At 40.5% G+C, this 23,785-nt stretch overlaps 2 protein-coding genes across 7 annotated transcripts; one reads left to right on the forward strand and one right to left on the reverse strand.

Annotated features, from left to right (window-relative positions):
• Positions 1-1,178: 1,178 nt before the first annotated feature.
• trappc3 (trafficking protein particle complex subunit 3) lies at positions 1,179-7,439 on the reverse strand. 3 transcript variants are annotated; one of them, XM_039819265.1, is made up of 5 exons: positions 7,349-7,439; positions 4,792-4,889; positions 3,421-3,520; positions 1,944-2,126; positions 1,179-1,790 (listed from the first exon to the last, which is right to left on the reverse strand). In XM_039819265.1, the coding sequence occupies exons 1-5, from the start codon at positions 7,385-7,387 to the stop codon at positions 1,671-1,673; spliced, it is 540 nt and encodes a 179-aa protein (XP_039675199.1). In that variant the 5' UTR covers positions 7,388-7,439; the 3' UTR covers positions 1,179-1,670. The 3 variants fall into 3 exon arrangements, with proteins under 3 accessions (XP_039675199.1, XP_039675200.1, XP_039675197.1); XM_039819266.1 differs by lacking the exon at positions 7,349-7,439 and adding an exon at positions 6,970-7,087; XM_039819263.1 differs by lacking the exon at positions 7,349-7,439 and adding an exon at positions 5,998-6,176.
• smap2 (small ArfGAP2) lies at positions 7,188-23,503 on the forward strand. 4 transcript variants are annotated; one of them, XM_039819258.1, is made up of 9 exons: positions 7,188-7,321; positions 16,531-16,664; positions 18,122-18,286; positions 18,458-18,517; positions 18,910-18,967; positions 19,118-19,275; positions 19,516-19,696; positions 19,819-20,237; positions 20,383-23,503. In XM_039819258.1, the coding sequence occupies exons 1-9, from the start codon at positions 7,216-7,218 to the stop codon at positions 20,506-20,508; spliced, it is 1,407 nt and encodes a 468-aa protein (XP_039675192.1). In that variant the 5' UTR covers positions 7,188-7,215; the 3' UTR covers positions 20,509-23,503. The 4 variants fall into 4 exon arrangements, with proteins under 4 accessions (XP_039675192.1, XP_039675193.1, XP_039675194.1 ...); XM_039819259.1 differs by having other exon boundaries at positions 19,822-20,237; XM_039819260.1 differs by having other exon boundaries at positions 19,843-20,237.
• Positions 23,504-23,785: the final 282 nt, after the last annotated feature.

Below are 23,785 nucleotides of genomic sequence, written 5' to 3' on the forward strand. Positions count from 1 at the left end.
CTCTTCCCATATTCATAATCTGAAAATGAATCTTTTATTTATGTTTTCTGGCATCTAGAGCCTTTACTCCCACAAATAAGGGAATGTTTTTCTCCCACAATACCCACTTAAGCCTTATACTGAACATGACGCTGCCTACAGCTGAGGAATGTAATGTACACAGCAACCTCTGGTGGCATTTTGGAGAATTTTACTTCAAGTGCCTGGACACTAAAACTGTAAAAGCTGAAATGGGTTTGTGTAATAGCAGCTGTAAAATAGGATGTGTAGAGCCCGAAACGTTTCCAGCGGCTAATAGCTGACAGATTTCTCCAAAAGGAAATCCTTATCTGACAATCTCATCCTCTAAGTGCTTTGAGCAGACTCGTGAGTTTGGTACTAATGTTAAAAAAAAAAAAGACAAAGAATAAGAAAAACATGACTTATGTTCTTGTGGTATCCACACTAGATTTTCTGGATAATTTTCTACTAAAGCAAGACCGGGGATGATTTGTGTGTGAATGGCCGTCTGTGTTTTCCGTTATTGACGAGGTGTGCAGTGGGTCTAAATGACAAGTTCTGTTTGTTACTTCTGGGTGATGTAAAACCATTCACAGGTGTGATAATCAGAACCACACACACACACACACACACACACACACACACACACACACACACACACACACACACACACACACACACACACACACACACACACACACAGAACAAACATAAGAGAGGCATTAGGTCTGTTTTTGTTTGCCTTTGCAGAGCGGCTGCGGTACTCCAAAGCAATAACGCTCACACAGTACACTGAAGCAGAACCGACAAGGTGGTACAGAGGACAAAGTGAGTGTGAGAGAGTGTGTGTGTGTGTGTGTGTGTGTGTGTGTGTGTGTGTGTCTAGGATCTGTGCAACTAGTTAAAACTACGTCAGGCCGCCCAACAGGCATGTTATAAAGTTTCAAGTCTTTCACTGTCACAATCACGAGAAAAGCATTATACTGAATATGTCGCTTTTATTTGACATATCCATCTACATAAATTAACATGCCATATGATTGGCAGCAATATAGAATGTGATTTCTTTAAAAAAAAAAAGACAAACTTAAAAACATAATGATGTTAGGCTTTTCAGCCTTGCACAAAAAAAGATCTATACATGGTCAAATAAAAATAAATCATTCTTTAAAGAAACGTGAAAAGAAACAGATATTTTAACTATGAAGTAAAAGTGACTTTACATGAGGGATGGTGACAGATAAATGGTCCGAGGGATTCTCTTGTCCTTGACAGCAACTGCTGTCATTTAGGCACAGACCTACAAAAACATTTCCCTCAAACTCACAGATCAGTGCCATGGATTTATTTATTTTTTTACTCATAAAATATTCAAGATTGCGGGGCCATTTTATTATTATCTTGTGTTATGTTTCCATAGTGTACAGTGTTTCTTTTCCCTGGGAATCTCAATAGTCTCTTCTAATTCCTAGCATTCTTCTCCCAACAACACAGAACGAAGGAGCGGGAGATGAAGATACTAGAAATTGAAGAGTGTGTTTACCACACATCTTCAAGTTTTGAGTTTGTTCATTCACCCGTTGATTCTGTGTGTGAAGGTGTTCCTCAGATGACTCAAGTCCTTGCTAAATGAGACACAAGTAGTTGAGGGAAGGAACTTTTCATTTCCATCACTCGTCTCCTGCTGGGAGATTCTCTTCGATCCTCTTGATAAACTTCATGCGGATTTCTGTCACATTGTCCCCTCTCAGAGTGTCCTGAGCAAATCTCACATCCACGGCCATCTGGACCTAAATCAGACACATAATCACTTACATTTCTATGCACAGACTGTTTTCCTCTTGGTAAAATTGTTGCACAAATTTGCACAGGACATCTATCGACTACTCTATTCGACGACTTTACCTTAAGTGTAAAATGTATAGTGAGTATGTTGCCCTTACCATCTCCAGGGCTCCTCTGAGGACCCCACACAGCAGGTTGGAGTAGACCAGTGTGCTGTGGTTATCCGGCAGCTCAACAAAGTCTACCAGCGGGTTGTTCTCAAGGATGAGGGAGAATTCATCTCCTGCCGGGCTCCAGTTGGTCACACTGGGGGTGACTCCCAGGTACATCTTAAATGCAACCTAACAACCAACCCCAGGAGGAGTGAGGAGTGGATAAAAAAAGAAAGAAAACAAGCGCAGTTTACTCAATAGAAAGCAGTCATTTTTGATTGCACATTTATTTAGCTGATCCTATTCGCACACACCTGATTTCTGATAACTGCTGTCTGTTGCTTCTTGTCCTCTGCAGCACTTTGTGCCTGTGATGTGTGTTGGCATCCTTTCACGCATGCACAAATCAAAGTTCGCTCAGGCTAATGAAATTGCAGTCAAAGCAATGAATATATTCACTGGCGCTTCTTTTTTTTAATATGTAAAATGGACAGACTCTGGCAAACCCTGACAAAAAAAAAGTACTTTTAGAAACACTGAAGAAAAAAAATTGGCTAATAGCACCACGACTTCATTAAGTCTTGCCTTCTGAAACAAACCATTCATGATCTAGAAAATCTGTTTTTGAACAAACAACAGACCTCTATTACAGTATATATTTCACTGATGAATGACTGAGGTGGTTATAGAGTTTAGCTAGAGGTTATGTGATATCCTCAGGCAAGGCTATCATTGCACCTTCCAAACCGCTGTCCCACAGTGGTCCTCCATTTACAGACATAACCCTTCACTTCATGACCAAGAGCCAGTTCCCTGAGCTAGTGTGGGGTTACATCTGTGGAATGACTTCCCTAGCAGGCAGCAGTAAAACCTTGAAAAGAGCTGGAGTGCTGCTGAACACACAGACAGGCCTGAGCGCAGGCCTTTAATTGTCTGCCTATATCTTTCTGGCTATCAGACATTAAGGTAGTCTGACTTTTGCGTAACGAATCAAGGATATGTTAAAAGTCGAAGTTTAAAGTACAACATATAACAACAGTAATATGATCAGCCAGGTGATTGAGTAAATAACAAGACTCCGAACACATTTATATGTACTATAGTTGTTTTAGAGCTTAACTAAGAGTTCCTGGACAGTGAAGCAGAGAAGGGGTATCACTGAATGTGGATCACCTTTCTGACAGATGAGATTACATTTCAGTCCACATGTAGGTGAATCCTCACCTTCTGAATATCAAGGTAACTATCACACAAAGCAAAGAGGAAAGTGATCTTGGCCTTAAGTTTAGAACTGGGACTTTAAGTTTTTCTGACCGTACTCGGTCACAACCCCTCCCAACATCCTCCCCTTTCGTGCGTGTTTTATCATCAACATCAGTCTCTCTAATCCTTCTTTTTCTGTTGTCTCTCCTTCTTCCTTCCTCCCTCCATATTTGGGAGAAGTCCACAGTCACGCTCTGATTGGCCTGGAAAAGTCTATTACCTTAGCAATGACATCGGCTGTTTCTCGGAAATCCTGACACCTGCCGATGCTGGAGCGTGCCAAGAAGTCCTCGATCAGACGCACGCCGATGTTATAACCCCTATGAAAGACAGAGAGAGAGAGGCAAGATAATGAGCGATAAAATAATTCTTGCTCTTCATTGTAAATTAAAAGTCCTGAGGAAAAATGATAGTAAAGAGAAAAGAAGACGGTTCCAAATGTTTTAAACATTTTTGGGTCATACACTTGGCAAAGGATGATAGTTATGATTAGAAGATCAAGTCAACTTATCCTAACTACAGAATCTAGAGCCAACTGATGCATCTTGATCCTAACATGATCTGTCTCTGACCACTCAGCTGGCAACTAGCAGACTGGGCTGTGCAGACTCACTGCCTTCTAAGGCCAGGTAAGGCAAGCCTCATCATGACTTAGCTTGGAAAGAGCTTAAGGTTGCTGCACAACCAGACAAGCTAAATACAACCAGTCCAAAGTCATGTCACCATGACAGGATGTTCTGAATTTTTATAAACCCATCGATTTTTCTTAATCTTATTTTAATGGAGAACGGTATCCAGCATTCCAGAGATTTTTTTTTCCCTCATAAAAACAATGTTCTTTTCTTCAAACACCCTGTAAGTTATAAAGAAGTTACAAGAGCAAAGGGGAACCTCTGACACAGAAGTGTGAGAAATAAAACCTGATTATGTCATCGCTATGCCCTAGTTGGGTCGAGGTATATTATGAATAAAGTGCAGCAGAATGTGTCAGAGCAGTGTGAAGGTACGAGTTAAAGGGAGACATCCAAGAGGCCAGCAAAAAAATTACTTCTTTTTAGTTGGTTAAACATGCAAACGGGAACACAATCTAGCTAATGCACAGAAAGCAAGGTTACATCTTGTAATAGTTCATGTACAATATGTTCAGTACTGTGTGGTCCACTGGTATTGGTATGGTATGGTACGGTACTGGTATTTTGCTGGACATTTGAAGGTTGTTTGTGATATATATTGTAAATGTGGAAGCCTTGCTGTTACATACTGTACCAATAACAAATTCCACCAATGTAGTTATTAAAGAGAATTCCGTTGGCATACACAAAGCCTTTTTTTGTTGTTGCTCATAATGATGTATAAAGGTGGGATAAAAACAGGTAATTAGTGCTTAAAAAAAAAAAAAGGACCCATGCAATTGATAAAACAAAATGATGCAATAAGAAAATAAAATGTTTTGTGTGCATGAATCAGTTTTAAAAACAAATTTTGTTTGTTTCACACCTGCAAGTCTTAGCAAAAATACCTGTCATCTACACTATGTGTAAACTACAGCTGGGTTTGAACATAGTTAATGACAGCTGATGGAGATACTTACATCTTGTCCAGTTGTTTATTGACTTCCTCGTCATTCTCATAGTCTTTACAGAGCTGGGTGACCAGGGCCCCATAAGTCAGAGTGAACAGCTCAGAGTTCTACAACAGAGAAAACGACAGGCAAACTATTATGTGGTGATGAAAATTAAATAATAAAAAAACATGCATCCTCCATGTTAAATGTGGAAAACTACTTGGGACAGTCCTTAAATTACCATAACCAAAAATGTACATCTATAATGACATGACCAGAGGGTAGCAAGTTTTAATATAAACAGGGAATGATCAAATCAGGTAGAAACGTCTAAATACCGATACATTTAATTTCTTCTTTCATATCTAAACACCAAGCCACCTTCAAAGATATGCTGAGCAAAGCAAGTAGGCAGCCAGGTAAAATGATGCAACACATGAATAGTGGCCAGTAGCGCCTTGTGGTTTAGGTTTAAAATGATAACAAGGTCCACACTCTTTAAAGTAGTGTAGCCAGTTACCTTGCCTCTCTTACGTTTATAAAGCATCTTTATTGGCACAGGTCAAGGCTAACATACAATTTCTCCAATTTTGGACAAAGGCACCAGATAACGTTACAGGGTTACTTTCTGCACCAGGAAGTCTAACAAGTCCTGATATGGACAGCTCCTGGTGCTGAAATGAAGTCTGATAACCGTAATACAAAAATACTATGGTTTTAATAAATAATAATAATAAAAAAAACACTATACACTTTAAACTTAATTAAAATACTGTATAATTATGACTAGTCTTCACTGCAGCTGTAACTTTTATGCCACCCCCAACAGTGCAAATACAAACTGACCCATAGCTGAACATGATTAAAGACCTCTCAGAGTTTATGGATTTCATTTGGAAAATTATATTTAAAAAAGGTGAACGATCTGGGACAGGACTATGTACAGCTACGGAGGCTAGCTTCTATTTAGCTAGCTAGCTTCTGTGCTACAACGAACTAAACGTTAGCTACACTTTCTGGCAAAGCCAGTAATATATTCAACTATGAATATAATACTTTTTAAACTTGTTCAAATGCTATTTACGTATCTAGCAACACCTGTCAAACAAAAATACATGGCTAACGAGTAACGTTAATTTAGCTCGCAGAGGTGTAACGTTCGTGTAGCCCCTTGTTTTGTTAGCATTTTGCTAGCTAGGTTTGGCTGACGTTAATCCTGCGGGAGTCGCCTACCATCTTCTTGCTGTCTGTTGTTCGGTTGGATTGCCTGGACATTGTGGACAGTGTTACAGGCTTAAACAGGTGGCGACTCGATATTAATCCTTTATTTATTTGATTCTGGTTTAGCAGTTATTTCCGTAATCACCAGTGTAGTCACACACTTCCACTAATGCCAACCTAGCTAGATTAAACCACAAACTTCCGGTCGTACTTTTAGATTAAACGATTTATTGAGAAAATACAAAGGATGAAAGGAAACAACGTATTCGAAAAAAAAAACTAAATACACTAAAACAAACAAACAAAAGCAAACAAACTTAACTATTGTTGTCATCATGTCCATGTAGAGTTCCTTTTTTTAACAGGAGAAACATATTACACACTTTATTTTGAAGACAAAAGTCATCTAATTTCCGGCATTGCTTTGGTAACTTTACTAACTCCAGTCAGCTGTCACCAACATTTCCTCGGCTATTTCCTCTTGGCATGTTGTTTTATCGCCGTCCTGCGCCCGGGAGGGGAACACAGGACCACAGCTTCTCAAAAACTTCTCATGATTGACCACAAGATGGCAGTATACGTAATATATTGACAGTAATATAGTAAAGCAAACGACCTGGCATTTTCTTTATAAAGCAGAAAATATAGCTTTAAAATAGCCTTTAGCCCGCAAAAAATATAATGTAGTGACTATTCAAACTTTTGCAGCTGTATCAGTGTGTGTGTTCGTGTGTGTGTGCGCGTGTGAGTAAATTAGTGTGTGTGTGTGTGTGTGTGTGTGTGTGTGTGTGTGTGTGTGTGTGTGTGTGTGTGTGTGTGTGTGTGTGTGAGAGAGAGAGAGAGAGAGAGAGAGAGAGAGAGAGAGAGAGAGAGAGAGAGAGCGAGCTGGCTGAAGGAATCAGTATAACAATCAGTGAAAGCCAGGTTACAGTTGCGCGTAAAGTCGACCTTCCATTACTGTTCATTTTGAAGCTTAGCACTCACATGGTGTTTTCCTCCACGTTACGTCTTGATTAGTATTAGTAGGGCTATTAGCATAACCCGCATGCTGGTTGGCTGAAAGGCAATCGTCCCATCTTGGTGTAACAAACTCGCCCTGCTTTACAGCGAGGAAGAGGAGGAACGGAAAGCATCGGCTCTGAACACACTGCTTTAATAATAAAATAAGAGAGGCTATTTGACAAAAGCCGGCACTGACTGCAGGGGCTGCGGAGGAGGTGGACGAGTGCAATGATGACGGGCAAATCTGTAAAAGACGTTGACAGATACCAGGCTGTCCTCAACTCTTTACTGGCGCTGGAAGATAATAAGTACTGCGCTGACTGCGAATCAAAAGGTAGGTGATCACCAATGGCTTGTTTACCTGGCTGATCCTGTCCATACCTGCAAATGGCCAGGGCATGAATCGACCCGCTTGCTCATTTACTACGCTAGAAAATGCGGCGTTGCATTCATCATACCTCGACCAATTACGTTGTACTATGACGCAAGACACGGGGCCACATCCTCTCAAGGCTGGAGCATGGCATGCCGCTATATCATGCCAGCTCCCCCCCAAGTAGCCTATAGGCTAATAGTTCATCCATAATAACCAGGTCGCCACACTAGATCTATCTATCTAGATTGGACAATATTTTACAGGATCAAATGAGTGAATGAGATCCATCAGTGAAAATTACTCCAACTGTTTGGACCCTTGCAACACACCTGAGGCTCCCTAAACACCAGTATGAAAACCACTAGGGCTTGCAGACATAGAGATAGATATCTGACTTTCAGTCACCCTGAACAGACTGTTCCTGCAGTCTGAGCGCAGATGGGGCACAGGTAAGCCTAACTCTTAACAAAAGGGCACAACAATATTTGGACATTATGATGGAATTGTAGGGAGGCTTTGTAGGTCTGTCATCCACAGTTATTACTTTCAGTGTAATATGTAGTTACCATGAATAAAGGAGTTGGTTGTAGTGACATCATACTGTCCCTCATGTTGTTTTTTTTGTGGGATGTTGGTATAGTATCATCCTGCATTCTTCTAACATGTATTATAGGATTTATATATATATACATATATATATGTGCAGTATATAAGAATTACCATAGCCAGACTCTCAATTACATGTGTTTGTGCATGTGTACTTACCTTTCTGTCTGTTTGTAGCCTCACTGAGGCCTTGGACTATGTCATCAGCTGTTTGCTGAATCTGTTTTGCCATTCTGGTGGGTAAACACTGATGTTTTGGTCACAAATACGCTTAGTTTGAGACTAAATCAACAAACCGATTCTCCAACATTTTGTCTTCTTTTTATTTTAGGCGATAAACTGTCAACAAGTTCATATCTGTGAATGTAAAATGCTCAACATTCACGTGCCACTATTAGGTCCACACATTGGCAGATAAATGCACACAAAACCACTTCACAGCCAGTGTTGGTTCCAGGTGTCAGTGAACTACTCTCCCCTATCCATTGAAAATAATTATAAATACTATAAAGTTGTTATTCAAGATTCAAAATCCTTTATTAATCCCACAACGGGGACATTCAAAATGTTGCAGCAGCAAGGAAAAATACAAAAAACAAAATATTTAAGTAGTATTACATCTTTTACAAAAGATTGTTTTTAGAAGTGATGTGTTTATATTAAAAGCCTGTTTAAGTATTATTATTTGATACCAATATACAGTATGTCCTATGCTAGATTTCAATCTGATTTTATTAAGCGACACTGCTGCTGCTGAGATTGATAATAATCCATAGCATGCCGGGAAATGGTTCAACAGCATGTCACGTTTCCACTTCCACATGGCTGCTAGCGCTCCCACCATCATAAATTCTCAAGTGAAGGCCCCTAATGTACATAAATCACTGCAGGCTGTCACGCAGGGGACACACTTGCGAATCCTAATGAAAACTTTATGAATAATATGAGTAAGCAGCTTCCCATATTTAACAGGGATTAAGCTGTATACCGTAGTGCTCCATTCAAGTTCAGATCTGGGTTTGCTTCCTCAACAGACACAGAGAAAGATAGACAAACAAACAGACAAATGGACAGGCAAACAACAGCAGAGAACTCTGATGTGTACAAAGCACACTCAAAGTCGAAATCAATACGTCATGGTAGCTTTTCTCTGGATTTGTTTGCCAGGGTCAGTCATGACAGGGGGAAACAATTCTAATGTTTGGTGCAAACAAGTGTAGACGTGTACACTCAGAGAAGTAGTGCAGACAGACAGACAGACAGACAGACAGACAGACAGACAGACAGACGGACAACAGACAGACGGACGGACAAGACAGGACAGGATAGGACAGACAGACAGACAGACTAAACTTAAGTCTCAATGCTCCTGCCCAATTTATTCTTGTTTTTCATTTGGGCCATCACTATCTGGGTGTTCCATCTGTGTCTCTCTTTATATTTCTTAATATCTGTCTGTCTCTGTGGTCATTCACAATACTGAGTCTGGGTCTCTGTATCTCTCAGGAAGCTGCCAAATGCAGGTAAAAATGCTGGCATCCCAAATATTTCATAAGAAGCACTAGGTGCGTCAGGTGGCTGCTGAAAAAGCAAACAACTGTCAAATACAGATGTAGAGAGAATGATTTGTTTTCTTTGGACATGCAACCTTACGTAACATAGAATAACATCATTACACTGATACAAATTCACCCCCATAGCTTACAATTAACCTCAACTAAAAAGTTAAGTTTTAGCTAAAGAAAATTCTGTTAGATTCAAACCCTGTTGGAGTTTAAGTAAGAAATCAAGATTTTGAGAGACATCAGTGAAAGTTGTAAAAGCAAATCCTCTATACATTGTCTGCCCAGTCTTTGGCATGTTTATACCTTGTTTTATGATAGATGCTTCATTTTTTCTTTTTTCTTGCTTCATTTTTCTGTCCAAACACAAAAATTCAACTTCCCCAATATTCATCGAACCTTGCTTTCACACACGCACACAGTACACACAGAGCCAGGGCTGCCATGTGTCTTGCTCTTGCCCAGGACAAGATGATTTAAAGGCTTTCAGGCCCTCCCTTGACCCAGGGCCCAGGACAGCTGATCCCATGTTCCCCTGCTGTTGGTGGCCCTTTTCACAGTACATAGACAATGGCGAGATACAGTACAGTAGATAGTTGAGTTCAAATGAAATGTGATTTCAAGGTCTTGGTTGTATTCAAACCGTAGATGTGAATGCTACCTTTTACAAAATAAGGTTTTGTTCCAGAGCATATGGCCTTGTGATGGTATTTTTTGAAATAAGATATAAATAGGACTGCAGCCACTGTTAGACTTCAGGCGAACGCACTTGTGACTGTTCAGAAGTCTATTCAAAAAAGAAAACTGTGATCAGACTCTTGCAGCTCATCTAAAGATGTGACTGTTCTAAGACTAGACTACAGTCAACAAATGCAGAGGAAAACAAATAAGGCGTCATATTTGCATTTGTGAAGCAGTGGACTTTGCTGGACCAAATCATTGATTTGATATCTCTTTTTCATTTTCTCACATACTCAAACATGCCTGTGCATTGCTTGTTTGATTGGCGTGACTTCACTGTGCAACAGATTGGTCTAATTAGACTGCAGATGAGATTAGGGGTTAGGGGAGAAAATAGACACACACACCAAGCATGCTGGAGCTCTGGCTTTAATCTTCAAAAAGGGACATTTCTTCTGATCATTTAGTGGCCTCTTTTCTAAAATCTAAAGCATGTTTTCTGTCAAGTATGCGGACAAATATGTTCCGCATTTAATGTTTTAACCATTTAAGAACATATATGGCTCCATAGGGATTGAAAGGTCACACATCACTCTCATCCCCCTAATCTAGGTAGATGCTTTAAAGGGGTATTATACCTCCTACCTGATTAGCACTTTTTCTTAAATCTATAAGTGTTGCTCTTCTGCATTAGAGTACAAGCACATGCACTAACAAAACCACACACGTGCGTACACACGTGCACACATTTAAAGCATCATATCCCCGTCCCCTTCCTTCTCTAAAGTCAGGCTTTTGACCATATGGCTTGTGATGAAGGTTGGTCTAATCTTGTTTGGTTTGACATAGATTACTGTGCGTTTATCACCTTCCTCCCTCTGGGTGATTGAAGAGGAAGTGAGTGAGACGCGTGGAGCCAAGTGCATGCTTATACCAGCAGATGAAAACCCACAAAAACACATTAACGATGCTATTTGGTCATCCCTATCTCCGCTTACTGTACAGACACTGCAGCAATTAAATAGTATCTCTGCTTATTGACTGCGGTTTGCTTATTGGCTGCCCAACTTCCAACAACAACAACCACTTCCTCACAACGTGACACTTTTACTGTAAATCCTCAGTAGTGCCAGGAAATAATGAAGTGACAGGGGAGCGGGGGTGAGGAAGGTGCATTATGTAGTCAACACTTCTACCTCTGGCTTCAGTCTCAAGGGATTGCGTGTGTTCGTGTGTGTGTGTGTGTGTGTGTGTCTGTGTGTGTGTGTGTGTGTGTGTGTGTGTGTGTGTGTATGTGTGTGTGTTTGCATAAAAGCCCTTTATTGTCTCCATTTTACTTGTGTTTACGTACACACCAGGCCACGGTTGCCATGGAGATATCACCTGGTGATATCAGGCCGTATCCCTCCACCACCACTTAGCCCCCATCCCTTTACGCCCTTTACTATCATCCAATCAGACGCCAGCAGGGATTTCCTTTGAAACAAGGAGGTGATTGGCTGTTTGTGTCCCCTGGCTGGCATAGAGTGCAAAGTCTCACAGTACCAGTGTGGCACAGAGTCTATACTGCCATGGCCAGATTGCTCGGGGCCCATGGGCAAAAATAATAAAATGCTGTGTCCCATATTCCAAAACAAAGTTACAAAGTAATCAAATTACCCATTTTGTGTCACCAGCATTAGCTTTCAAGTGAAAAATAGAGACTGAAGATGAGTTTAAATAGGCTACAGTACTGTATCCATTTTCCAACTACAGAGAGGACAAACGATAATATCAGTAATAGGATGAAATTAAGCATAAATTCAAGTCTAAAAATATGTTTTGAGAAGAATCTAAAGCTTACTGTGATGGAGTGCTTACTCATCTTTTGATGTATAACTCATCCAAACTTTAATGACTCACCTGCAGGATCACAGTTGTGTCACTTGCATTGTCACACAGATGGTGGGTGTGTATTAGTACTGTAAATTATCAATAGAGGTCCATCTGCTTAGCTCAGACTGGGACTGGGTCACTGGATGGCCTAAGGGTTTTTGGATTGGTTTAGCTGCTGAGGTGCTGGAGGATAAGATGAGTGTCCGTATACATGAGTGTGTGTTTGTGTGGTGGCGTAGGAGGAGAATCTGTGGGATTACTGCAACTGGACGTGTGCAGAGAGTACCATTTATCCTTGTGGGATATAGGCTAATGAGCTATATGCACCTGCTTGTGTGTGTGTGTGTGTGTGTGTGTGTGTGTGTGTGTGTGTTTGTGTGTGTGTGTGTGTGTGTGTGTGTGTGTGTGTGTGCACACGTGCGCATGTGTACATACATGTGTTTGTGTGTGACGACATGTGCACTTCTGTGTTTTACTATAGATGTGTGTCAGAAAAGCACCCCTCGGAAGGAAGATGTTAATAATATGGGTATGTTTAGGTATGATTCTGTTATTTCGTTTAGTTTATTTGACCAGAGAAGGAAGACATCACATACAAATACAAAAAAAGACACAATAGTGTCCAAGACTTATTTCAATAGTAGTCCTGGGTAGCAATTATGCCGGAGTCTAGGTGACCAAGTAACCAATACAATATCCAATTGTTGGCACCACAGAACCTTAACGAACAGGTTGCGTGTTGGTATTTGAGATATTTAGGGGCGCTTCTGTTATAAATCTTACCACATACTGAGTTAAGCTGTTGGACCTGTTGGAATTGTTTTTTTTCTCCAGAACATGTGTAAATAGTAAAAGCAACTCAGCTGCAGGATAATTGGGCAAGAGTCTTGACCTTATTTATCAATTAAATTAGCCTTTCAAGCCAAAAACCTAGTTCTGTTGTTTACTTTCCCCAAGGTCTTTAATGCCATGTGTGTGTGTGTGTGTGTGTGTGTGTGTGTGTGTGTGTGTGTGTGTGTGTGTGTGTGTGTGTGTGTGTGCGTGTGTAAATATTGTAAATGCATCATAGTGGTTTGTGATCAAATGAGAGGAATTCTCCCCAGTTTAGAGTTACCTTCCAGGCAGCCATTGATTTCCATTTATTTTGTATGGTATGAAAATCTATTAGCAGGCTCTTGAGTTGTATAATTCTTCATCTTGAACAGTCTGTAAAGAAGTCTGTATTATTTTTTGACAAAGTTACATTGTCATTATGAGGTGTGGAAGTTCACTGTTGCAATTTCTAGTTTCACCACACAATGTAACATTGACTAAAATGTATGCTATGTAGACTTACACAAGTCAAGTCAACTTTATTTATATAGCCAAGAGTGTGCTAATGAATGGGAATCACTGGCAACCTTGAAGCTGAATGAAATATATTTCAAATGTGACTGAAATAGTACAGCATGCATTCAAATGTAAATCATACATGTGAAACTTGCAGTTACACCAGTGTGGCCCTCTGAATTTAACATTTTAAGGAAATGATTAAAGTAAGAAGTATACTTTAGAAAGAAACATTGAAGGGTAACAAAATAAATGTAGCCAGTAAAGGTGTTCAGAAGTGTTGAAATCCCCCAAAAATGTGCATGCGTGTGTGGGTGTGTGACAGAGAGGTTCATTATAGATCTCTGTTTGCACTTGCTCGCTGCCTGTCATACCCCCTGTACATCCCAGCAGGACATCAAACTGCTAAAGTCCATCATTTGATGACTATAAAAATCCCCTCTTGTTTGTCTCTGTTTTTGGCTTTCACCCCGGCTCTGCTTTCTCCTCCCCTGATGTGCTTCAAGCTGCATGTTTGACAACCACACTCATTTTTTTGCCAGGATGATTCATCTATCGCCTATGCAACCCTTTTACTTTTAGGTTGTTTGCCCTATAAAAACTGTGGACAGATTTATCAGTCAAACCTCAGTTATAAAAAGAGTTGTTTGCAAAAAGAACAGTGGATGTTATTAACTCACCTCTGTTACTCAACTGTGATGAAATGTACACTGCAATGCAAAAACTGTAACACAGAGAATCGCGTTTGTAGAGATTGTTTGTCGAATCTTGCCTTCCTTTTTTTAGAAGTCTATTCCTCCTACTCTCTCTCTAATATATCTGTTCAAAGTACCCGGAGGTGTGCATTTTTGCTGGACACACATGCTGTATATGGGTTCTCAAGCACTGCATTGATTAGAACCAAACAGGGCTACTGTGGTGCAGTGTGCAGGTGTGGTTCACTTTAAATAACTAACCTTCAACTCTGTCCTGCTCCCTCTTCCTTGTCGGGAACACTCGCGTAGACACCTGAGCACAATGACTCCAAACATTATAAGCAGATTAGACTTACACTGGACACATGAACACACATGGTTTGGAAAGAAATATGCAGTGTGTAATTTCATGGTCCATGCAATAGTTTCGGAGACATCTCAGTCAAAACTAGAAAGGTCAACTTCATGGTGGCGCTAGAGAAAAAGGTCAAGGAATCACAAAAGTCATAAAGGATACATCGTCTGAGAACTATGAATATTTTTACCAAAATTGTATGGCAGTCTATCTAACAGTTTTTGAGCTATTTCACTAAAAACCCAATATGTCAAACTTGAGAAAAAGGCAGTGGGTCATCAAAGTCAATAGGATTCATCCTCTGGGCACCATGGGTATACCAAATCCAATAGCTATGGAGATATTTCAGTCTGGACCAAAGCAGTGGATCAACAGACCAACACTGCCAACCCTAGAGCCACACCACTAGCCTGGCTCAAAAGAGATACAAATTCTGTACAATATGCATGCACATAAAAAAAGCAATTGGGTGAAATCCCAGAAAGTGAGGGTGGAGAATGTTATAGAAAGGGAGAATTAGAACTGTGAGCATGAGATATGGAGGGACAGGGGAGAGGAGGAGGGAGGCAGCGGTGGTGAATGAGAGAGATAAGAAATGGCGGCCAGGACACAGAGGAGCATTAGAATGAAGGATGAGAAGGACAAAATAATTCCAGCGTCCAAGGAGTTCAACACAATTGACAATCTCTCTCTCTTATTCTCTCTGTCAGTGCCAATGTTTACAGCAGTTAACAGGCTTTGCAGAGTAATTCTACTATTATTAGACTGCATGATAGCTAATGCTGCAGCCAGACGGTCAGGGTGATGGACATATGCTGTCTGTCTGGTGTCCCTATGTTGTTGTTTCCTCTCTCTACTTTTGTTTGCATTTTTGCCCATTGGTCGTCTTTCATTTTCTTTATTTGAAAATGTAGCCTGCAAACTGGGCAACCCATAAATACATGAAAATACAGAGCCAGTGCTTGATTTCCTTCTAATGATGCAAACTTTTTTAGCATGCATAGTTCAGGATGCAACCAAGACAAGAGGCTATTACAGTATTTGACTCTGCACCCAGACACAGTGTTTCCGCAGCTGCCGTAAACAGGAAGGCGTTGCATGTTTTCTATTCTGAAACTTTACTTCCTCTTTCCTTTGCATAGAATGGCATTTCTTTAACACTGAACAACAACTTTGCCAGACAGAAGAAGCCAATGAGAAATCCAAAATTGAAAAGCTGCTCTTCCATCTAGTGGTGTAAAAGCCACAGTGCATCAAATTGTAGCAAGGTTGCAAGCAAGGACTCAGGAACAGGAAGAGGAACAGGAGATGAGCAGAGAGGCAGAGGGTGGTTTAGCCAACTAGAGTGAGTGAAGGGAGGGGGGGAGGAGAAGGAGATGGCGGAAAGAGAAGAGGAGGTGGGGCAAGACGAGAGGGAAATGTAAGGAGAGATGGGGAGAGTATTCTCTTTGAAGCTGACTGTATTCTCTGAAGAGGATGGTTGCATAATTTCAGCGGAAAAATAGCCTGACGGTGTTGTTTTTATTTCCCCCCTCTGTAAAGGCAAGGATCCCTGACAGCGAGGCATGATATAAAGCTTAAACCTATAAAAGCATGGGGGTGAACACAGGGCACACAACATAAACATGTAACCATTAAGATTGATATGGCAGCAAGATGGACAAAATGTCCCACTCAGAATACCACACACCCACACACACAGGCTCATGACTAAATGAGTAATCATCCCTGCAGGTATCCTATGTGTGTGTGATCGCTTGTGTGTTTGTGTTACTTTCTACTCCCCCTCTCTCCTCTCAGTCTCAGTTATGTAGGCTAACTCTCCTACTGGATCCCATTATGTGTCAGGACACCAAATGACTTACACTGGATTAATCGAGTTCCCAGCTGAATTCAAACTCATAATTGAATTTCAGGCTTGTCTCTCTATAATTGGACTCAAAATAATCAGAGTTTTTGCTCATCGTTCTTCACCCAATATTCTCTCCTGCTTACTCTGCCTGTCTGTTATACTTCTAGACCCTCTGCTCTTAATTTTAAACACTACCTTTCTCTCTCTTCCAGGTCCAAGATGGTCGTCCTGGAATTTGGGCATCTTCATCTGTATCCGCTGTGCTGGTATCCATCGAAACCTGGGGGTCCACATATCCAAGGTTAAGTCTGTCAATCTGGACCAGTGGACACAGGAGCAGGTCCAGGTCAGAGGCCACACTACAGATCCAAACATCAAGATGGGGACATTTGTTACATGTGTGACATACAGGAAATGGCTTTCCCACAAAATATAAGATAAGATAGAATTTAGTGATCCCACAATGGGGAAATTCACTCGTCACAGCAGCTCAATGCAACACAAATAACAAATAAGAAAAATACACATTAAATATAAATAGGATAGGAAAATACACAAAGAATGAAATAGGAAATAGAAAAATAACAAGAGAGTAATAATGGTAGTATGTAAACCATAAACACTTCTTTTATATACAGGTGGGGAGAATATGTATACAGATGAATATGAAATGGCATATTGCAGATGTCACAGTAGGAGGTACAGAGGAATAAACCAATAGCTATACATAATGCAGAATGAAAGTGTTGGCTCATGTTATTGTATTAAAGATACAGTACACGATGACTGAGTACACATATAATTGATCTGGACTGTTGAATAGTATAACAACCAACCCAAGCCCCAAACCAAGAACATGTAAAAGAAATGGCATACTTCCCACAATGACGACAGGGGTATTCACCAATGCTGGGGTACAAAAATGTAGTTTTAATTGAGTAATCTCGTAGAAACGGTGTACAGCTCTTGAAATAACGAGTGACATGAGCACAGCAACACACTTACAGGCAATACCAAGTTATGTTCTTTGGATTGTCTACAGTGTAGGTGCTGTTTCTTAGTAATATATGACATACAATCAAAACATATACTTTAGGCAGTTATTAGGTAAGGTGCCCAAACAGAAAAGCTGCTATAGAGATGTATTTGTTATAGAGGAGAACCCTGACCAGTTTTATTGTCTTAATGAGTACAACTTATTTCTCCTTTCCTCTAAAATGCCTTTATTGTTACTCCCTTGTTTCCTATGTTTTCTTCCATCGTGCCTGCATTTAAGGGCAAGTAGGCGCCAGGATGTTTAATTGGTACCTGATTTATACAATGAAAATACACTGTTAATAGCAGGCTGTTTCATAAATAGACTTCTTGTCCAACAGTATTATAGGAAAACCTTGGGTCAGAAATGACGAGTTGTTGGGTTATTACTTCTATTTCTGGCTGCAGGATAAATTTGTCGAAAACATCCATTACATAACAATTCTGGTTGCTGCAACTGTGTCTGTCTGGGATTTTTAATGATAAACTTGCATGTGCAGTCGAGGAAGTAGACACTTTCTCATTAGCATACAGCTCATCTTTGTCTGGGTCTGATAGGCAAGACAGTCAGCATTATGTTTCCTAGTGTGATCATTTTCCTATAGTCAGCGTCTTTATTTTTCTCTTTTCTCTACATCCACAATAAGAATTCAAACTGTTTTATTAGCAGGACTCCCCCACATGCAATAGGATTAGTACCCTGGGTATCTTTCCTTTATTAGACTGCTTAACAATGTAACAATGTTTGTCGTGTTTCGGTGTCACCAGTGTGTTCAGGAGATGGGAAATGCCAAAGCCAAACGTCTCTACGAGGCATTCTTACCTGAGTGTTTTCAGCGCCCCGAGACAGACCAGTCTGCAGAGAGCTTCATCAGGGACAAGTATGACAAGAAGAAGTACATGGATAAGGTCATTGACATCCAGATGCTCAGGGTGAGTCCACAGACACAAAAGCGTGTTGCTTGCATCTCAAACAGGATAACCAGAAAAAAAACGAACGCACTTTCTTGTCTCATCTACTACCGTCACAATACTCTTAAGCAAAGCTATTCCACCTGAAGTGTCTGCTTGCTCAACGAAGCCATCTGTTTTCTCCCTGTATAGAAAGAAAAGAGCTGTGAAAACATACCTAAAGAACCAGTTGTGTTTGAGAAGATGAAATTGGTAAGTACTGGCTGTATCACAGAGAACCGATCTTGTCTTTAAATTGTTTGATTGTTAACATTTAGCTAATGCTCTTATGGAGAGTGAGTGAGTGCAGCATTAGATTGAGCTAAAGAGTGCTAGGGGAGGAAGACTAGGAGCTTAAGAAAGAGGGAAAAGGGCGTCAGTCAGTGAGGAGAAGGTGACACAAGAGGAAGTACATCATGAGGAGAGGAGTTTTCAGCCAGCAGGGGGGATTTGGGAGTAACTTTGCTGTTCTGACAAAAGTGGGAAGGTCATTTCACCACCAGGGGAGTCTGCAGAAAAAGGATTCTGAATTCAAGCTCATTTGTCGATGCAGACATATGAGACACATATTGAATTACTTGTATCGACTTTCTCTGTTGTGACAGAAAAAAAACATCAGTCCCAAGACAGATTCCCAGTCGGTTACAGACCTGCTCGGATTAGGTATTGCACCTCACACACATGCACACACTAACACCCATTTACAGCATAGAGAGAATAGAAAGAAATAGTTATAAAAATATAGACGGGTTATACTTGAATCGTGAATAATCTTAAATATTCATAACCATGCTTCCATCTACCCTCTATTAGATGCCCCTGTTGCAAGTCCTGTAGTGTCTAATGGTGGAGGATGTGTTCCAGACACTAATAAGAGCCCAGCGGTGTCCAATCCAGCTCTGGCGCACTCTGCACTGGATCTCTTCAGCTCCCTGCCAGCACCCTCCTCTGCTTCCTTCACTAAAACCACGGTAACACGCTGCACACACTGTACACTGTCTGCTCTCCGAAGAATGCTTACGTTCATAGCCATGCCAGCGGTTTAGCTCTAGGGATGGCAGTGTCAGTCTTAAGGATGGATTTCCGTAAAAGTTTGTGCAGACATTCATGGTCCCAAAAGGACGAATTCTACTGTTAGCACCTACTGATAACCTTCCCCTGCCTTCTGTTTGTCTCTCTATCATTGCCACCTTGTCATTCTTTCTCTCCAGCCTGTTTCCAGCTCCATGCATCAGAGCAGAGTGACTGCCTCTGTGCCTGAAAACCTCAGTCTGTTCCTGGATCCGGCACCCAAAGCAGAGGAGGCCACTGTCAAGAAACTGTCCAAGGACTCTATTCTCTCTCTGTACGCCTCCACCCCCTCAGTGCACACCAGCAGTATGGCTACTCACGGTGAGAACTGGAGAACCTTCTCTCAGACGTTGTTGACTTAGTTTCATCAAACAGACTAGAGAAAATATGAATTGCTTACCAATTGCCAATATGGCCCGCTTTCCATCTGTGATTATTTTCAGCAGGGTTGTACTTGAACCAAATAGGATACCCAACACACCCGTACGGATCGTACCATTCCTTAGCCCAGGCAGGTGGCATGGGAGGCGCCATGATGACATCACAGATGGCCATGATGGGACAGCAACAGAGCGGCATGATGGGACAGCAGAATGGCTTAATGGGTGCCCATGGTGCCATGGCTCAGCCTAGTGGTGTTATGGCGTCACCCTACATGACAGGAATGACCCAGGGCATGATGGGACAGCAGCAAAGCGGAATGATGGTTCAGCAGCAGAGTGGCATTATGGGACAGCAGCAGAGTGGCATTATGGGACAGCAGCAGAGTGGGATGATGGGACAGCAGCAGGTTGGAGGCTTACCTCATCAGCAGGTGTACGGAGTGCAACATGCCCAGCAGCTACAGTGGAACATTACTCAGGTGTGTGTGTGTGTGTGTGTGATTGTAAATATTGTATTCTATTTCCATATTTAAATGTGTGTGTGTCTTTGTGTGTTTTGGACCATGTGAATTTTGAAGGTAGTAAAAGTTATGGTAATAACAAAATGTGTTTTGTGGCTTTCAGGTGACTCAGCACATGGCCGGCATGAATCTCTACAACACCAACGGCATGATGAGATACAGCAGTCAACAAATGGGAGGCTCGACAACTCCGAGCTCAGCGCACATGACAGCACACGTTTGGAAATGATCTCATCTATCCAGAAAGTGATTTAACGCCAATAACCCACAAAAGAGAGGGGAACTGAGTTGTAGGAATCGGTGGATCACACTCTCCAGGAGGACATTTTCTAATCCAAGGGAGGAGGAGAAGGAGGAGGAGACAGATGTAAAGAAAAATAGGGTTTGGGAAACCATTACTACCTCTCTTTCTCTCTCCAGTCTGCCCATGCTTCCTCTTCTCGTACCCACACATTGCCATGTTTTGCATATTTCCATGCTTGCCTTCAGAACACTTTGGTATTATGTCCAAGACAACTGGGTTCAGAGGTTCACTGGTTAGGACTACACATCTACACATCTGTCATACCTGCCTGTATGTGAGATTGTGTGCGCCATAGAGACTAAATGGATTTTTTTATTATTACATACATTTGCTGTATGTGGGTGTCAACTAACTGCTTCACTTAAAAGAACAGTTTGGTTTTTGGAGAACATTGTTTTTCTTACTTGATCAGAATCAGCGTAGCTTTAACTCAATCGGTTGATATGCTTCAATATTGACGTTTATTTGAACAATACACATTTACCATAAAAAGAGAAAAACATATCTTGTTGCAAGAATAATGGGTTAATGTTTTGTAATTTGTAAAATAATATAACATGTTGGGAAATATTCTTATTTGATTTTTTGCTAAGTGTTAGATGAGTAGGTCAATACCACTCTTATGTCTGTACGTCAAATATGAGGCTACCACCAGCAGCTGGATAGCTTAGCATAAATACTAGAACAAAGAATGACTTTGTATGTATTTAATAAATGAGATATGTGTTAATCAGTGAGCTTTAGGTGTCCTGGTTAACAGACTTTGTCCACTTTGGACAGAGACAGGCTAGCTGTTTCCACCTGTTTCTAGTCTTTGTGCTAAGCTATCTGGCTGCTGCCGTTAGCGTACCATGCAGACATGAGAGTGCTATCAATTTTCTCATGTAACTCTTGGCAAGAACGTGAATTAGCGTTCAGCTAAGATTTTGGTTCATGTTAAACCAAAATCTTTTAACCCATAACAATGCTTCTTAAATAGTTCACATCAGAATCCGATAATAAGCTTAATTTTAGCCGCAACCGTATTTGTGAAGGAGCAACTAAAAAGGTTTTTTCCGGCCAGCTTTTAAGCGCACAAGGGTTAAGAGTTTGATAGTTGAAAGGTTTTAGTTGACTAATCGTTTTAAATTATAGTTCCCTTCTTATTTGAAGGAAAATCAAGCTAGGCTATGCTAACTTAGTCTGTTAATTTATCACTTTCAAGTACCTAAGTTGTAAAATCTTACAAACAACAATGTATCCCCTTCCTAAATACAACAATATTTAAATTTAAGAAATCCCTTTACGTGTTGATAAGTTCCTAGATCCTGACTGTCAACACAAGCTACCTAAACCTTACTTATGATGTCTTCTACTCAGTTTACACAGGGCTTCTTTTAGATTCAATATCTAATAAGTGTCAAAAGTCCTGAACTGGATTTTGGGAGACCAAAGATCAACGCTAGCTTTATTATGGTTGTACAGTATCCCAATGCTTTGTTACATCTGTGTAGACACTTAGCTAGTGATCAGTAGAACATTCAACACTGCTTTAACAGTATGTTCTGTCAAACCTGCTCTTATACAATGAAGATTTGGGCATATCAATTCACTGTGCTATTTCCGGTGGGACATTTAACAAGTCACTTGCATGCACGTAAATGTTGAGTTAACGCTCACACACCTCGAGTTAATCTACCTTGTACAATAGAGGCCTCAAATAATGTTGAATGTCTGTAAATAAGAGAGAAGTAGAGAGAGAGAGAGAGAGAGAGAGAGAGATGGGGACAGAGACAAAAGAAAAACTTTAAGGTACAGATCAGCCATGTTTCAGATTCTTCCACTGAATTGCATGAAGAGAATGTTTGTATGTACTGATAAGTCTGATTGTATGTACTGTATGCTTTTTAAGATACCCGAATGTGTCTCTCTGAATGTTTCTCTCTACACGTCGATCACTCTACGACCAAGACACAACAAAATGTCTCAATGAATGTGCGTCCTGAATGTGTTTCGCAAATGTACCAACTCGTTTTGAATACGCACACCTGAGTATTGCTGGGTTGCGCTTGTTTTTGATATTCTACGAGTCTGTCGAGCAATGTACGCGTTGTGTCTTTGGAATGTTCTGTCGTCCTGTCCGTTTTTGGAGAATTGTTAAATTGCAACCAATTTTTTTTTTTTTAAATATCTTACTGTCAAATTAACAGCAAACTGTGACCAGACTGACACGTTTTCAGGTCACTCTGGGGCGTTTACAATTTGGCCGAATCACATTGTGAAGAGAAAACCGATTGTACGGCTACAATCTGTCACCTCTCAATGTTTAACCCTTCCACACCTCTCCCACACAAGCCATCTCTCTCTGTGTCCTGATTTTCTCTGAAAGTCTTTCTAAATATGTTCATTCTCATAAATGCATGAAGCCATTAGTGTAAATAATCTGTCTTTGTTTTTTCCCCCCGTAGAAACACTTAGGTGTTAAGTTGACACTTTGACTGTGAGGAGTAAGAGCTAAAAGAGAAATACATTACCATACTCTGCCATAATAAGATTCATATTAACTGCTGCCAATAAACAAGCAGCACAGCCTTTCACATCTCAGATAACCCGTCTATTTCTTCCAGGTATTTCTTTCAATTTGAGCTAATTTGGGTGGCAGTTGAGGCAACAGTTTGACAGCAGCAGACACTTTCTCAGCTGAGAGCAATATCACCATCTCTGCAGTGTAACAGCAGATCTGTCAGCTATAGTGATGACAATTTTCTGGAAAAACCAGTAAAAATCCATCTCTGTGGGTGATAAGGCCTCATCTGAGATTTTTCATTTGTGATTATCTTTTAACTGTAGTTTGTTTGTAATCAGTTACTTTCTTTTCGGTCTGGTATATATTTTCTGTGAAATAAGAGCAAATAAAGGAATGTATCTTTTTACTTGTCAATCAAGATATTGTGTACTTTATTCTTTATCAGAATATCTCTGTATATTATGTCCCTTAAACAAGATTAGCGTACGTTATATTAGTTCTGCTTTTTTTCACAAGCTTTGTCCCCTTTTGATTTCATATCTACACCAGTTCGTCACTCACATTTGAGAATATGTAACATATGATAACTCGTCTATATGTGAAAATATACAAAATAAATATTGTTTTGATTAAATTCAATATACTCTAGTGATTTGAATTTTTTACACCATCAGTTCCACCCTAGCACAGTGCTGC

This window comes from Perca fluviatilis, chromosome 13 (genome assembly GCF_010015445.1).
Source record: "Perca fluviatilis chromosome 13, GENO_Pfluv_1.0, whole genome shotgun sequence".
Lineage (NCBI taxonomy): Eukaryota > Metazoa > Chordata > Actinopteri > Perciformes > Percidae > Perca > Perca fluviatilis.